The 15,102-nt window shown below is 48.4% G+C and overlaps 1 protein-coding gene across 1 annotated transcript in view; it reads right to left on the reverse strand.

The window, feature by feature from the left end:
• The window catches only part of LOC121577385 (homeobox protein aristaless-like 4), an 81,609-nt gene that overhangs the window by 26,767 nt on the left and 39,740 nt on the right, over positions 1–15,102 (reverse strand). Inside the window, exon 3 of the mRNA XM_045223630.1 lies at positions 12,855–13,168. Coding sequence (XP_045079565.1) covers positions 12,855–13,168 — 314 coding nt within the window. The remainder of the gene's footprint in view (positions 1–12,854; positions 13,169–15,102) is intronic.

Genomic DNA, 15,102 nt, shown 5'->3' on the forward strand with positions numbered 1-15,102 from the left:
ATTTGTTGTTTTTATGTCATACCTAAGTTTGCTAATATTGTCAACAAAAAAGTTATTAAAGTGGTTGGCAATATCAAAGGGTTTTGTTATGAACAAGCCATCTGCCTCAATGAAAGATGGAGCTGAGCCAACACACGTCTTTCAGGAATCGCACCACCAGATGATGAGACCCTGGTGTAGAGCCGTCAATCCCTGCAAGACACGACAAGATGGTTGCCATATAAACCTTCAATGTGGAAAAATAAATGCCCTGATCAAAAAGCTCTTGCAAGAACATCAAAATGTCCACCAAAGAGCTCTTAAAAGGAGAAAGTATTTTAACCTGACACCAACCCTCAAAACGCACGCCACTTATATGTATATAGCCCTCTCTATAGTCATAATCACGTTCGAGGATACACAACCTTTCAGGGGCCAAACCCACAGATCCCATATTTGCGATCATGGTGCCAAACTCACTCATGCGCCTGGGACAATAGATCCCGACAACACGGAACCCTCCACAGGTCCCCTCCCAACAGGCGGATTGTCCCCGGGATGCAGGGTTGTCTGAGCCAACGAGGAGCCACCAGAATCAACAACAGACCCGCCTGACGGACCCTCTTCACGGTGGCCTGAATCAGGTCCACCAGAGGAAACGCATAGAGCAGGGTCCAAGGCCACTGATATGCCAAATCATCAGTTCCCAACGGAGCGCCCAGACCCCTCATTGAGAAGAACAGACGACAGTGCGCGATTCTCGTGATGCGTAAAGATCTACATTGACTCTGCCAAACCGGTCCCATAAATGGGCAACCACCGAGGGGTGCAGTCTCCAATCCATAGAGATAGGACCCCCCTGGAAAGTAGATTGGCACCCCTGTTGAGAGATCCAGGAAGATACGTCGCCCTGAGCGACAGGAAATGCTCAATGCTCCATGTGAGCAGATAACGTGCCAGGATTAGGAGAGAGAGAGAGAGACCGTGTCCGTTAGTGAGCATTTCCCATTTGCCAAGATAATCCATCCACCTGACAGGTGTTGTCACAAGTGTAGAGAGGAGTAGGTAGGAGGCAGTCGCAGGTTTAGAACTACTGAATATATTAAAGCATCATAGCTTAAAGCGGGACGAAACCCACAGTGCAAAATATAAAGTACTCAGGAAATAGTAGGAGCGATTCCTCTCAGGAAAACAAGCAACATATACAATGACCGACAAAGACACATGGCAGAGAGAGTATATACAGTGGGGGAAAAAAGTATTTAGTCAGCCACCAATTGTGCAAGTTCCCCCACTTAAAAAGATGAGAGAGGCCTGTAATTTTCATCATAGGTACACGTCAACTATGACAGACAAATTGAGAAAAATAAATCCTGAAAATCACATTGTAGGATTTTTATGAATTTATTTGCAAATTATGGTGGAAAATAAGTATTTGGTCACCTACAAACAAGCAAGATTTCTGGCTCTCTCACAGACCTGTAACTTATTCTTTAAGAGGCTCCTCTGTCCTCCACTCGTTACCTGTATTAATGGCACCTGTTTGAACTTGTTATCAGTATAAAAGACACCGCTCCACAACCTCAAACAGTCACACTCCAAACTCCACTATGGCCAAGACCAAAGAGCTGTCAAAGGACACCAGAAAAAAATTGTAGACCTGCACCAGGCTGGGAAGACTGAATCTGCAATAGGTAAGCAGCTTGGTTTGAAGAAATCAACTGTGGGAGCAATTATTAGGAAATGGAAGACATACAAGACCACTGATAATCTCCCTCGATCTGGGGCTCCACACAAGATCTCACCCCGTGGGGTCAAAATGATCACAAGAACGGTGAGCAAAAAATCCCAGAACCACACGGGGGGGACCTAGTGAATGACCTGCAGAGAGCTGGGACCAAAGTAACAAAGCCTACCATCAGTAACACACTACGCCGCCAGGGGACTCAAATCCTGCAGTGCAAGACGTGTCCCCCTGCTTAAGCCAGTACATGTCCAGGCCCGTCTGAAGTTTGCTAGAGTGCATTTGGATGATCCAGAAGAGGATTGGGAGAATGTCATATGGTCAGATGAAACCAAAATAGAACTTTTTGGTAAAAACTCAACTCAGTCGTGTTTGGAGGACAAAGAATGCTGAGTTGCATCCAAAGAACACCATACCTACTGTGAAGCATGGGGGTGGAAACATCATGCTTTGGGGCTGTTTTTCTGCAAAGGGACCAGGACGACTGATCCGTGTAAAGGAAAGAATGAATGGGGCCATGTATCGTGAGATTTTTGAGTGAAAACCTCCTTCCATCAGCAAGGGCATTGAAGATGAAACGTGGCTGGGTCTTTCAGCATGACAATGATCCCAAACACACCGCCCGGGCAATCGAAGGAGGTGGCTTCGTGAAGAAGCATTTTAAGGTCCTGGAGTGGCCTAGCCAGTCTCCAGATCTCAACCCCATAGAACATCTTTGGAGGGGAGTTGAAAGTCCGTGTTGCCCAGCGACAGCCCCAAAACATCACTGCTCTAGAGGAGATCTGCATGGAGGAATGGGCCAAAATACCAGCAACGGTGTGTGAAAACCTTGTGAAGACTTACAGAAAACGTTTGACCTGTGTCATTGCCAACAAAGGGTATATAACAAAGTATTGAGAAACTTTTGTTATTGTCCAAATACTTATTTTCCACCATAATTTGCAAATAAATTCATTAAAAATCCTACAATGTGATTTTCTGGAATTTCTTTTCTCATTTTGTCTGTCATAGTTGACGTGTACCTATGATGAAAATTACAGGCCTCTCTCATCTTTTTAAGTGGGAGAACTTGCACAATTGGTGGCTGACTAAATACTTTTTTTCCCCACTGTATACAGTGATAGAGTGGGGATTGGAACCAGGAGTGTGTAATGATGACGAGACAAGTCCGGGGTTGATGAGTGAAGGGCGCTTGCCAGCAGTAGGTTCGGCAGCAGCTAGAAGGCCGGCGACGCCGAATGCCTGAGCTGGACAGGAGAGGGAGCCAAAGCGATGGCTGGTGTGACATATCAAGAAGCTGATTAAACAGCATGATCATTACACAAGTGCACCTTCTGCTGGGGACAGTAAAAGACCACTCTAAAATGTGCAGTTTTGTCACACAACACAATGCCACAGATGTCTCAAGTTGAGGGAGCATGCATTGGCATGCTGACTGCAGGAATGTCCACCAGAGATGTTGCCAGAGAATTGAATGTTAATTTCTCTACCATAAGCTGCCGCCAACGTCGTTTTAGAGAATTTGGCAGTACGACCAAACGGCCTCACAACCGCAGACCACGTGTAACGACGCCAGCCCAGGACCTCCACATCCGGCTTCTTCAACTGAGGGATCGTCTGAGACCAGCCACCCGGAAAGCTGATAAAACTGTGGGTTGTTCTAAGAACTGGTTGTTGTTTTTAGAACTGGGCAGCATTGAAAGGAATTGCAACATGAAATGACCTTTATCTTAAAGAAATAGCAAGACTACAAAATCCCACTATGTCGTTGAACATCAAAACAATTGCAAGACAACAGGTGCAATTCCAATGCATGTATTGTGTGTGAAAACCCCAGAAATATACAAGTTGCCGGAAAAGCACCCACCTTTCCTCTCCTCGACTGTATAAATTATTTCTGCTACAACACTGGGAAGCAAATGTCATTTTCATGGTGTCTCTCGACAACAAAGATACGGAACCCATTACAGGCTACTCTACTCTCCTACATCACACACATTAAATGAAGGGTCCTCCAGCGATCGAAAAAAGCAATTTTCACATTGAGCCAATAGATAGATACTCCATTTAGTTCCGAGCTCTCAGCGGAAGAGTGTGTGTGTGTGTGCTCGTGTGTGTGAACTGCAGCATGGTGGATGGTGCCGGAGTGAAGAGCAGTGGGGCTGATACGATACTGGGAAGCAAAGTGCACAGAGATGACCCACCGGGCCTGACGTGCCCTGCAAGCTGGATGAGAGGAGGGGAGAGAGTGAGTGGGGAATGTGGGGAATGAACTGTGTTTATTATGCCCACACCTGGACGATACCGCACTCTCAATACCCCTGAACACCAAGGAACCTTGGGTAGAAACAATGTGCTTTCATGGTACCACCGTTCTGATACCCGACCCCCATCGGGTTCGGCGACTTTGGCAACTAGTAACTTGCCCCCATTGACCGAGCCACTTCGGAACACTGTTGCCACAGTAAATGCTTGGGGAGGAGGGCACCGCTGAGCCACCACCGTCGCCCCCATACTTTTCCCCACAGCCGGGATAGTTTAGCGGGACAAACGCAGCACAAAATCAGCCATAGCACGGATTTCGTCTTATTCAGCTCCCGCAGCAAATCAATTTGATACATCTGAAGCATTGTGACCACATTCAATGACCGGGCCGCCACACCCTCAGCCTGGTACATTTTGTCCAGCTGATGCTCCAAGAACCGGCACTGTTTATGCGTAAGCACCGTGCTAGGACTAGCATCTGGAGCTAAATAACTAGTCGGCGGTGTGCAAACAAGCCCCGCCTCCTCCATACCCTCTACATTCATGAATGCCATAACCTGGTAGCACCAGCCTGGCTGAATGAGGGGAATCCCAGGTCGCCTTTAGCACATCGGCAAAATCTTTAAACAGGGGTAAGCGACACTTCACCGCTGCAGGGACAGGAGGTAAAAACCTTCCCCCAAACCTGGAGGAACTCCGCTGCAAAGGAGAAGACTGCCAATCCACCCCCAGCTGATCAGCCACCCTATGACACAGCTCCAACAAAGGCACATTAACCACCAATGGTTCACTCTCCCCCGCCGAATCCAAAGACGGGGCTTCAGGCTGCCCCAGACTGATGTCATCCAATTCACACTCCGAAAACACTCCAGAGCCAACCAGGGATAGTATATCATCCCCGAAATCCAGACTCTGAACACCGCCAGAGAAATCGGAATGAAACTCATTCGGCTGTGATGACACCCCTATCAACTCCGGCCATCGATGCTGCTCTCTGCCGGCCTCAGACAACCCCATTCCCGAGGTCGCCTCACCGGAAGAATCTTCGCCAGCAGCCTCAATCTTCCTCACAAAGTCAGCCTGATCAATGGACGTTGAACCCAGCCGGAGACAATGGTTACACAAACTGGTCCAAGCCAAGGCCTCCTCTCTCTCAGGTGAGACCATGGCCGTATCTGGAAAAATGTCCATATCCGTTACGATACTCATTTTGTCTGACTACTCGGCAAACCCCTATTACCTACCTTCCCTCTCTCTCAGGTGAGACCATGGCCAGTATGTCTCTACCTACCTCCCCTCTCTCTCAGGTGAGACCATGGCCAGTATGTCTCTACCTACCTCCCCTCTCTCTCAGGTGAGACCATGGCCAGTATGTCTCTACCTACCTCCCCTCTCTCTCTCTCTCAGGTGAGACCATGGCCAGTATGTCTCTACCTACCTCCCCTCTCTCTCAGGTGAGACCATGGCCAGTATGTCTCTACCTACCTCCCCCCTCTCTCTCTCTCTCTCTCAGGTGAGACCATGGCCAGTATGTCTCTACCTACCTCCCCTCTCTCTCTCTCTCAGTTGAGACCATGGCCAGTATGTCTCTACCTACCTCCCCTTCTCTCTCTCTCTCAGGTGAGACCATGGCCAGTAATGTCTCTACCTACCTCCCCTCTCTCTCTCTCTCAGGTGAGACCATGGCCAGTATGTCTCTACCTACCTCCTCTCTCTCAGGTGAGACCATGGCCAGTATGTCTCTACCTACCTACCTCTCTCTCAGGTGAGACCATGGCCAGTATGTCTCTACCTACCTCCCCTCTCTCTCAGGTGAGACCATGGCCAGTATGTCTCTACCTACCTCCCCTCTCTCTCAGGTGAGACCATGGCCAGTATGTCTCTACCTACCTCCCCTCTCTCTCAGGTGAGACCATGGCCAGTATGTCTCTACCTACCTCCCCTCTCCCTCTCTCTCAGGTGAGACCATGGCCAGTATGTCTCTACCTACCTCCCCTCTCTCAGGTGAGACCATGGCCAGTATGTCTCTACCTACCTCCCCTCTCTCAGGTGAGACCATGGCCAGTATGTCTCTACCTACCTACCCCTCTCTCTCAGGTGAGACCATGGCCAGTATGTCTCTACCTACCTCCCCCTCTCTCTCAGGTGAGACCATGGCCAGTATGTCTCTACCTACCTCCCCCTTCTCTCTCTCTCAGGTGAGACCATGGCCAGTATGTCTCTACCTACCTCCCCCTCTCTCTCAGGTGAGACCATGGCCAGTATGTCTCTACCTACCTCCCTCTCTCTCTCAGGTGAGACCATGGCCAGTATGTCTCTACCTACCTCCCTCTCTCTCTCTCTCTCAGGTGAGACCATGGCCAGTATGTCTCTACCTACCTCCCCTCTCTCTCTCAGGTGAGACCATGGCCAGTATGTCTCTACCTACCTCCCCTCTCTCTCAGGTGAGACCATGGCCAGTATGTCTCTACCTACCTCCCCCCTCTCGCTCTCTCTCAGGTGAGACCATGGCCAGTATGTCTCTACCTACCTCCCCTCTCTCTCAGGTGAGACCATGGCCAGTATGTCTCTACCTACCTCCCCTCTCTCTCAGGTGAGACCATGGCCAGTATGTCTCTACCTACCTCCCCTCTCTCTCAGGTGAGACCATGGCCAGTATGTCTCTACCTACCTCCCCTCTCCCTCTCTCTCAGGTGAGACCATGGCCAGTATGTCTCTACCTACCTCCCCTCTCTCTCAGGTGAGACCATGGCCAGTATGTCTCTACCTACCTCCCCTCTCTCTCTCTCAGGTGAGACCATGGCCAGTATGTCTCTACCTACCTCCCCTCTCTCTCAGGTGAGACCATGGCCAGTATGTCTCTACCTACCTCCCCTCTCTCTCAGGTGAGACCATGGCCAGTATGTCTCTACCTACCTCCCCCTCTCTCTCTCTCTCTCAGGTGAGACCATGGCCAGTATGTCTCTACCTACCTCCCCTCTCTCTCAGGTGAGACCATGGCCAGTATGTCTCTACCTACCTCCCCTCTCTCTCAGGTGAGACCATGGCCAGTATGTCTCTACCTACCTCCCCTCCTCTCTCTCTCTCTCTCTCTCTCTCTCTCTCTCAGGTGAGACCATGGCCAGTATGTCTCTACCTACCTCCCCTCTCTCTCAGGTGAGACCATGGCCAGTATGTCTCTACCTACCTCCCCTCTCTCTCAGGTGAGACCATGGCCAGTATGTCTCTACCTACCTCCCCTCTCTCAGGTGAGACCATGGCCAGTGTGTCTCTACCTACCTCCCCTCTCTCTCAGGTGAGACCATGGCCAGTATGTCTCTACCTACCTCCCCTCTCTCTCAGGTGAGACCATGGCCAGTATGTCTCTACCTACCTCCCCCCTCTCGCTCTCTCTCAGGTGAGACCATGGCCAGTATGTCTCTACCTACCTCCCATCTCTCTCAGGTGAGACCATGGCCAGTATGTCTCTACCTACCTCCCCTCTCTCTCAGGTGAGACCATGGCCAGTATGTCTCTACCTACCTCCCCTCTCTCTCAGGTGAGACCATGGCCAGTATGTCTCTACCTACCTCCCCTCTCTCTCTCTCTCAGGTGAGACCATGGCCAGTATGTCTCTACCTACCTCCCCTCTCTCTCAGGTGAGACCATGGCCAGTATGTCTCTACCTACCTCCCCTCTCTCTCTCTCTCTCTCTCTCAGGTGAGACCATGGCCAGTATGTCTCTACCTACCTCCCCCTCTCTCTCAGGTGAGACCATGGCCAGTATGTCTCTACCTACCTCCCTCTCTCTCTCTCTCTCTCTCTCAGGTGAGACCATGGCCAGTATGTCTCTACCTACCTCCCCCTCTCTCTCTCTCTCAGGTGAGACCATGGCCAGTATGTCTCTACCTACCTCCCCCTCTCTCAGGTGAGACCATGGCCAGTATGTATCTACCTACCTCCCCCTCTCTCTCTCTCTCAGGTGAGACCATGGCCAGTATGTCTCTACCTACCTCCCCTCTCTCTCAGGTGAGACCATGGCCAGTATGTATCTACCTACCTCCCCCTCTCTCTCTCTCTCAGGTGAGACCATGGCCAGTATGTCTCTACCTACCTCCCCCTCTCTCTCTCTCAGGTGAGACCATGGCCAGTATGTCTCTACCTACCTCCCCCCTCTCTCTCTCTCTCAGGTGAGACCATGGCCAGTATGTCTCTACCTACCTCCCCCTCTCTCTCTCTCTCAGGTGAGACCATGGCCCTTATGTCTCTACCTACCTCCCCTCTCTCTCTCTCTCAGGTGAGACCATGGCCAGTATGTCTCTACCTACCTCCTCTCTCTCTCTCTCTCTCTCTCTCTCAGGTGAGACCATGGCCAGTATGTCTCTACCTACCTCCCCTCTCTCTCTCTCTCTCTCAGGTGAGACCATGGCCAGTATGTCTCTACCTACCTCCCCTCTCTCTCAGGTGAGACCATGGCCAGTATGTCTCTACCTACCTCCCCTCTCTCTCTCTCTCTCTCTCTCTCTCTCTCTCTCTCTCTCTCTCCTCTCTCTCTCTCTCAGGTGAGACCATGGCCAGTATGTCTCTACCTACCTCCTCTCTCTCAGGTGAGACCATGGCCAGTATGTCTCTACCTACCTCCTCTCTCTCAGGTGAGACCATGGCCAGTATGTCTCTACCTACCTCCCCTCTCTCTCAGGTGAGACCATGTCCAGTATGTCTCTACCTACCTCCCCCTCTCTCTCTCTCTCTCAGGTGAGACCATGGCCAGTATGTCTCTACCTACCTCCCCTCTCTCTCAGGTGAGACCATAGCCAGTATGTCTCTACCTACCTCCCCCTCTCTCTCAGGTGAGACCATGGCCAGTGTGTCTCTACCTACCTCCCTCTCTCTCTCTCTCAGGTGAGACCATGGCCAGTATGTCTCTACCTACCTCCCCCTCTCTCTCTCTCTCAGGTGAGACCATGGCCAGTATGTCTCTACCTACCTCCCCCCTCTCTCTCTCTCTCAGGTGAGACCATGGCCAGTATGTCTCTACCTACCTCCCCTCTCTCTCTCTCTCAGGTGAGACCATGGCCAGTATGTCTCTACCTACCTCCCCTCTCTCTCTCTCTCAGGTGAGACCATGGCCAGTATGTCTCTACCTACGTCCCTCTCCTCTCTCTCAGGTGAGACCATGGCCAGTATGTCTCTACCTACCTCCCCTCTCTCTCAGGTGAGACCATGGCCAGTATGTCTCTACCTACCTCCCCTCTCTCTCTCTCTCTCTCTCTCTCTCTCTCTCTCTCTCTCTCTCTCTCTCTCTCTCTCTCTCTCTCAGGTGAGACCATGGCCAGTATGTCTCTACCTACCTCCCCTCTCTCTCTCTCTCTCAGGTGAGACCATGGCCAGTATGTCTCTACCTACCTCCCTCTCTCTCAGGTGAGACCATGGCCAGTATGTCTCTACCTACCTCTCTCTCTCTCTCTCTCTCTCTCTCTCTCTCTCTCTCTCTCTCTCTCTCTCAGGTGAGACCATGGCCAGTATGTCTCTACCTACCTCCTCTCTCTCAGGTGAGACCATAGCCAGTATGTCTCTACCTACCTCCTCTCTCTCAGGTGAGACCATGGCCAGTATGTCTCTACCTACCTCCCCTCTCTCTCAGGTGAGACCATGTCCAGTATGTCTCTACCTACCTCCCCCCTCTCTCTCTCTCTCAGGTGAGACCATGGCCAGTATGTCTCTACCTACCTCCCCTCTCTCTCAGGTGAGACCATAGCCAGTATGTCTCTACCTACCTCCCCTCTCTCTCAGGTGAGACCATGGCCAGTGTGTCTCTACCTACCTCCCTCTCTCTCTCTCTCAGGTGAGACCATGGCCAGTGTGTCTCTACCTACCTACCTCCTCTCCTCTCTCTCTCTCTCTCTCTCAGGTGAGACCATGGCCAGTATGTCTCTACCTACCTCCCCTCTCTCTCTCTCTCTCTCTCTCTCAGGTGAGATCATGGCCAGTGTGTCTCTACCTACCTACCTCCTCTCTCTCTCTCTCTCTCTCTCAGGTGAGACCATGGCCAGTATGTCTCTACCTACCTCCTCTCTCTCAGGTGAGACCATGGCCAGTATGTTACCAACAGTCAATTCATTGATGGTGAATTGATGGTTGAATTAATAAACGGTCCGTATGTTCTCACTATAATTTACTCATATTCCAACAATATGATGTTATCAAAATCAACGTTTTGTTTGGCATATGCACAGGATACAGTGGGCTGTATACGGGAATATGACATTGCATTTTGCCGTGTACTATTGAAGTAATAATTTGTTTGATGTTTTCCCGCACAGTGCCAACAACCCCCACAGACTCGGACTCGTCCCTCTTGTCCCATTACCAACCAAGCGAACGTTTCTCCAGGAACATCAGTGCAAAGGGCTAGGAAACTTTTGTTCATACAGAATGGCAGACATTACACTCGTTACAAGTATTTTTCCCTTTCCTGCTGAAACTTGAGAAATTAATATACAATTACATTGAGTTAGAATCAATACTATGAAAACCTGGTTTGGAAAGGCTATTGACACTTGCGCTAATAAGTGATTTCACTACATTTCGGTGATATGATTTGCTCCCATCATCATCAACACTGCCGGAGTAACAGAACCATGGATGCTGCATACTTGCTGCATGATTTAAAAAAACTGACCACATAAATCTCTTATGTAAAAATCCACGTTTTCATTTTAATTAAAACATTGAAAACTTTACCAAGTAAAAGTGACTCTTTTCAAAAACAAAATGAGACAATTACAACGACAACTGAACACTCGTAAAACTTAAATAAAACACACGTACAAGGCAGGACATCTACAGCAAGCTACCAGCTCTCAGGAAAAAAGCCTACAGCGTGCCGCAGTGGATCACAGAAGATGGCCAGTACTCACCACACACAGCAGCTTGGAATGACGACCCTGTTGCCAGGTCCCACACCTCCAGGCCACAAACTGCTGTTATGTGCTGCAGCCGGAATGACTGAATTGCATCCTAACGGCCCTGCTACAGAGAGGGGGAGTGGGGGAGACATGACCACTAAATAAGTCAGTGTCACAACAGTGTCCTTTACATACATAGGATGTGGTGTTGTGCTATAACAAGTATAACATGAGTCATGCTAATGTGCCATCCTATCACTTGATGGCCCATAGTCCACCAATATGTCATGCAGATGAGCCATTGTTTACTTGACTCACCCCGCTGGATATTCGTTCTGGTGGGTAGTTCACACTAGGTAGGAATCAATGCTATTATAGGCAGGCAATGTGCTGAACAGGCAAACATAACTAACTATTATGGTCGATGACCAAGAAAATAATGATTGAATCACGAAGCATAACAAAAAATGCATACAGCATTTCTTCAGTGTTGGGGTTTGCACAACCCTCAATCACCAGTATCTCCCTGAGAAATTACAGTACATGTTTGGGTGATGTTACTGTACTGAATTTTATAGCTAGATGCATTTTTGGGGGTGGTCCTGGGCTGAAAATGCTGTCGACCACATAGCTAGCTAGCAGTATCATCTACAAACCAAACACAGTAATGTTATCATGTCAACAATCTGCATATCTAGCTTTAGCTAGCTAACATTAGCTAGTTGAAATAAAGGCATTGGGCATCTTGTGGGGTTTATGCAGTGTAGCTACATGACGTTATCATTAGATTCCTTTGAGTACAAAACAGTCCGAATACAGAAGATGATTGTTAGCTAGGTAAGTAGCTGTGTTAGCTAGCTTGAACATTGAACACAATAGGGTTAGAAGCTAATGTAGTCAGCAGGCTAAAAACGCAACCAAACACTTACCTACCAATCCATGTGAACAGTGGCCATTTCGGCATCATTCTTCCACCTTTCAAAATTAATTCCAATGTTTATCCGGTTTCTGGATTGGTCATGAGCAGTCTTTTTCTCGCTTCTTTTTCTCTTTTGGGGTCGAGTTGATTCAGATCCAAGAACCGAGAATGATGCTTGTTTCTTTTCTCCCTGCTATACAAGGACAGTTTATCTGCAAACAAGTTAGCTAGCTTGTTGGCTTCGTCTGCTCTGTGTTTGTGTCAGGCAGCTGTAACGTTACACACACGTTACACACAGGTGACACACACACACACACACATATGAATGCAGTTATTTTACTGTACCTCCACTCTACCAGACCAGGTTCTGTTGTCCTGACTATGTCTCAGAGCATGCTGAGAAATTGAATGTGACTTCTGAGTGTGTCTTATTGCCTTGCTAAATAACTTTGAGTTTTATTTGTTCCTCTCTCTTTTCTTTTCTTCAAATAAATGCTGTGCAGTGATGTAGTTTGAAGTAATATTGTCGTTTTGGGGGGATGCCCTTGGCCTCTGACCTCTTAACAGAGTCTGCAGTGTGTAGAACTTAAGAGTAGTATTCCCGCTAGTCCTGTCCACAGGAAGACAGAAAGAGAAGGGAAGAAGAAAAGAAGATAACAGCCCATGCTGTCTGTTCAGAACAAGGTCTGTCCACATGCCAATCTTCTCTCTGAGATCTTCTCTCTCTCTCGCTGTCAGATCCCTGAGTGAACATTTACATGATGAAATGGACAGAGCTTCTACAGAAAACAGCTCATAGTAGTCCTTTTGGCCTTTCGATTTTTGCGGATCTGTAAGGTGGAAGTAATATTGTGGAAGTTCCACTGCTGCCCTGATTATACCTATCCAGACCCTTCAGAACGGAATACATTGAATGGTTGGGGCCAAAAGGAAAGGGTAGGGAGAGAATTGGGACCGGGCGTACTAGTAGTACTTCAGACCATGGTCCTCATCATGGTTTAGTGGTTGTTCACCTGAGCCAAGTAAAAGGTCAGAGGTCAAAGCTCCGAAATCTCCTCACCTGTACTCGTGCCTCTGTCAGGTCGGTCCTCAACGCCAGCTGTTCTCTGACATAGACATCAGGGTAGTGAGTCTTCTGAAACACCTTCTCCAACTCCTCCAACTGATACGAGGTGAAGGTGGTGCGGTTACGCCTCTTCTTCCCCTTGTTGCTTTCCGCAGCCTCGCTCCCCTTGTCCATGGGACTGGAGAGGTGGTCCAAGCCAGGGTCGGACTGACCCTGACCCTTGACCCCTGACCCTGGTTCCTTCAGGTTCAGATAGGAACCCTCTATCACAGGGGAGTCAGTGTTTAGGGTCAGCTCAGAGTCTTTGTCTTTAGCTGTAGGGGAGAGAGAGGAAATATGGGGGAGAGGAAAACAATATGAGAGGAAATTTGAGTTTTTCAAGGTCCATGATTTCCTGCATGAGTGTGATATGGTCTTGACAATAAACAAACAAATGTGGGAATGAATAAGCTGAAGGGTTATGGTCGAGGTCTAGGTAGAAGAACAGTGAGGTCTGTCAGACTCTGTTTGCATTTACTGGGTATGGCGTGCCCCTAAAACTGGGTCCTGTTCAGTCGGTCATACTTTAGCATAATGTTTTGAAACATTTGGAAAAAGAAAATGAGAGAGTAGATGCCCTCTAATGAGCAGGGTGCACGCGTGGAGAAATAGTCTCAGTGGGAAGAGTTATGTGGGTCAGAGTTGGTCAGATGACAGAATACTTAGCTAACCCTCTCCGTCACTGCTAAGTGTCTGCTACATGTATTGTTTCTTTTCCTAGCAGACCTCTGGCTAGTCATCCCTGTCTGCCATGATAACATTCATAACACCCCTGGTCCCTGGCCCTGGTCTGCACCTTGACTCAGATCAGCCCTCACCCAAATTCAGATCAGCACAAAATTGTCAAAACAGTGTAATAGAACAGCACAATTGACCTCATATCGCTGTAGTGGCCAACATGGCATCCTCTCTTTCTTTATTTCTTTTCTAAAGGCAGCCTGCCATTGTGCCCTTTAGAAAGGCAGCCCCATATCCTGATTGGCTCTGTGTGGCTCTCAGTTCCACAAGCTCTGAGATTTATACTCCTGGTAGGCTAAACTCGCCAAGTCCTCACCAACAAAACATATATTCTATTCCCAGTATTCCTGCCTGCTGTGTTGTCTGGCTCTGCTCCAACCTGTTTTGGAGAACAAAGCCTACACACTTTTTTTCTGCTGGGAGCAGCCAAGATTCCATTGTCTTGTCTCCAATTTTGTGCGTCGACAGAAGTGTGTGTCTGCGTATGTGTGTACACGTGTGTGAGAGAGAAACAGAGAGAGAGAGAGGGGTAGGGATTAGTGTTGAATGGCGGGAATCCGCCATAAAAAAAACACTCCCTTTTCCCTGGATAAGTAATTGCGAGAAACCAGTAAATGTATAATAAATGTATATGAACAGCATGGAGTGAAATGGAACTGATAAATTATATGCAATGTCTAAATCTGGCTTCTCTACGGCCTCTGCATGATGAATCAACGCTCAGGGTGGGGACAGACAGCCCATCTCAGTATGGAGCGCAGTTCACAATGCATGTGTAGACATGTCATCTCATCATGGTAACTTTTTTTCTTGTGACCGGTAGGCAGTGGCGATTTTAGCATGTAAATCTTGGTGGGGCAAACAAACAAAAAATTATTTGGGATGCATGCCAGCAAAGCCACTACACAACACAACACTAAACCATACATGAATTGCACTATAACGGTGCCCACAAACTGTTTGGGCCTAAAGCTGTCCCAACAGCAGAGTCCCAACAGCAGTCCCAACACCTTACCACTGCTACACCTGGCTATCAGCGGAGCCTTGTCTGGCAGTGAAACAGTTCATACAGCCTAATTTACTGCCTTTTAAAAAAACATAGCTGATATGGCTGACTTGCTTAAACAAATGTGGTTTCTACTGACAATTGAGATGTACAAACAATGGCAAAAGGGGATAAGATGCAATCCGTAATTTCGATTAAGACATTAATGAGTGAGCTAAGACAGACGTAGTCAATATAACTATTTGTTCAGCACTTTTGAAATGTACAGCGACAGAATTCAGAACATGGGCCATTCTTATAGTATTCTCCCTGTACACCAAGTCAGAACCGTAGGATAAATAAAGGGGGCATATAAGCAGACAATGAAAGCTCTTACAATATTATATGATTATATTTCTCTAAAACAGGTTATAGGCTACGTGTGCACCACCAAGTCAGAACAGTAGGCGAAAATAGACC

The sequence above is a fragment of the Coregonus clupeaformis genome, chromosome 11 (genome assembly GCF_020615455.1).
Source record: "Coregonus clupeaformis isolate EN_2021a chromosome 11, ASM2061545v1, whole genome shotgun sequence".
Lineage (NCBI taxonomy): Eukaryota > Metazoa > Chordata > Actinopteri > Salmoniformes > Salmonidae > Coregonus > Coregonus clupeaformis.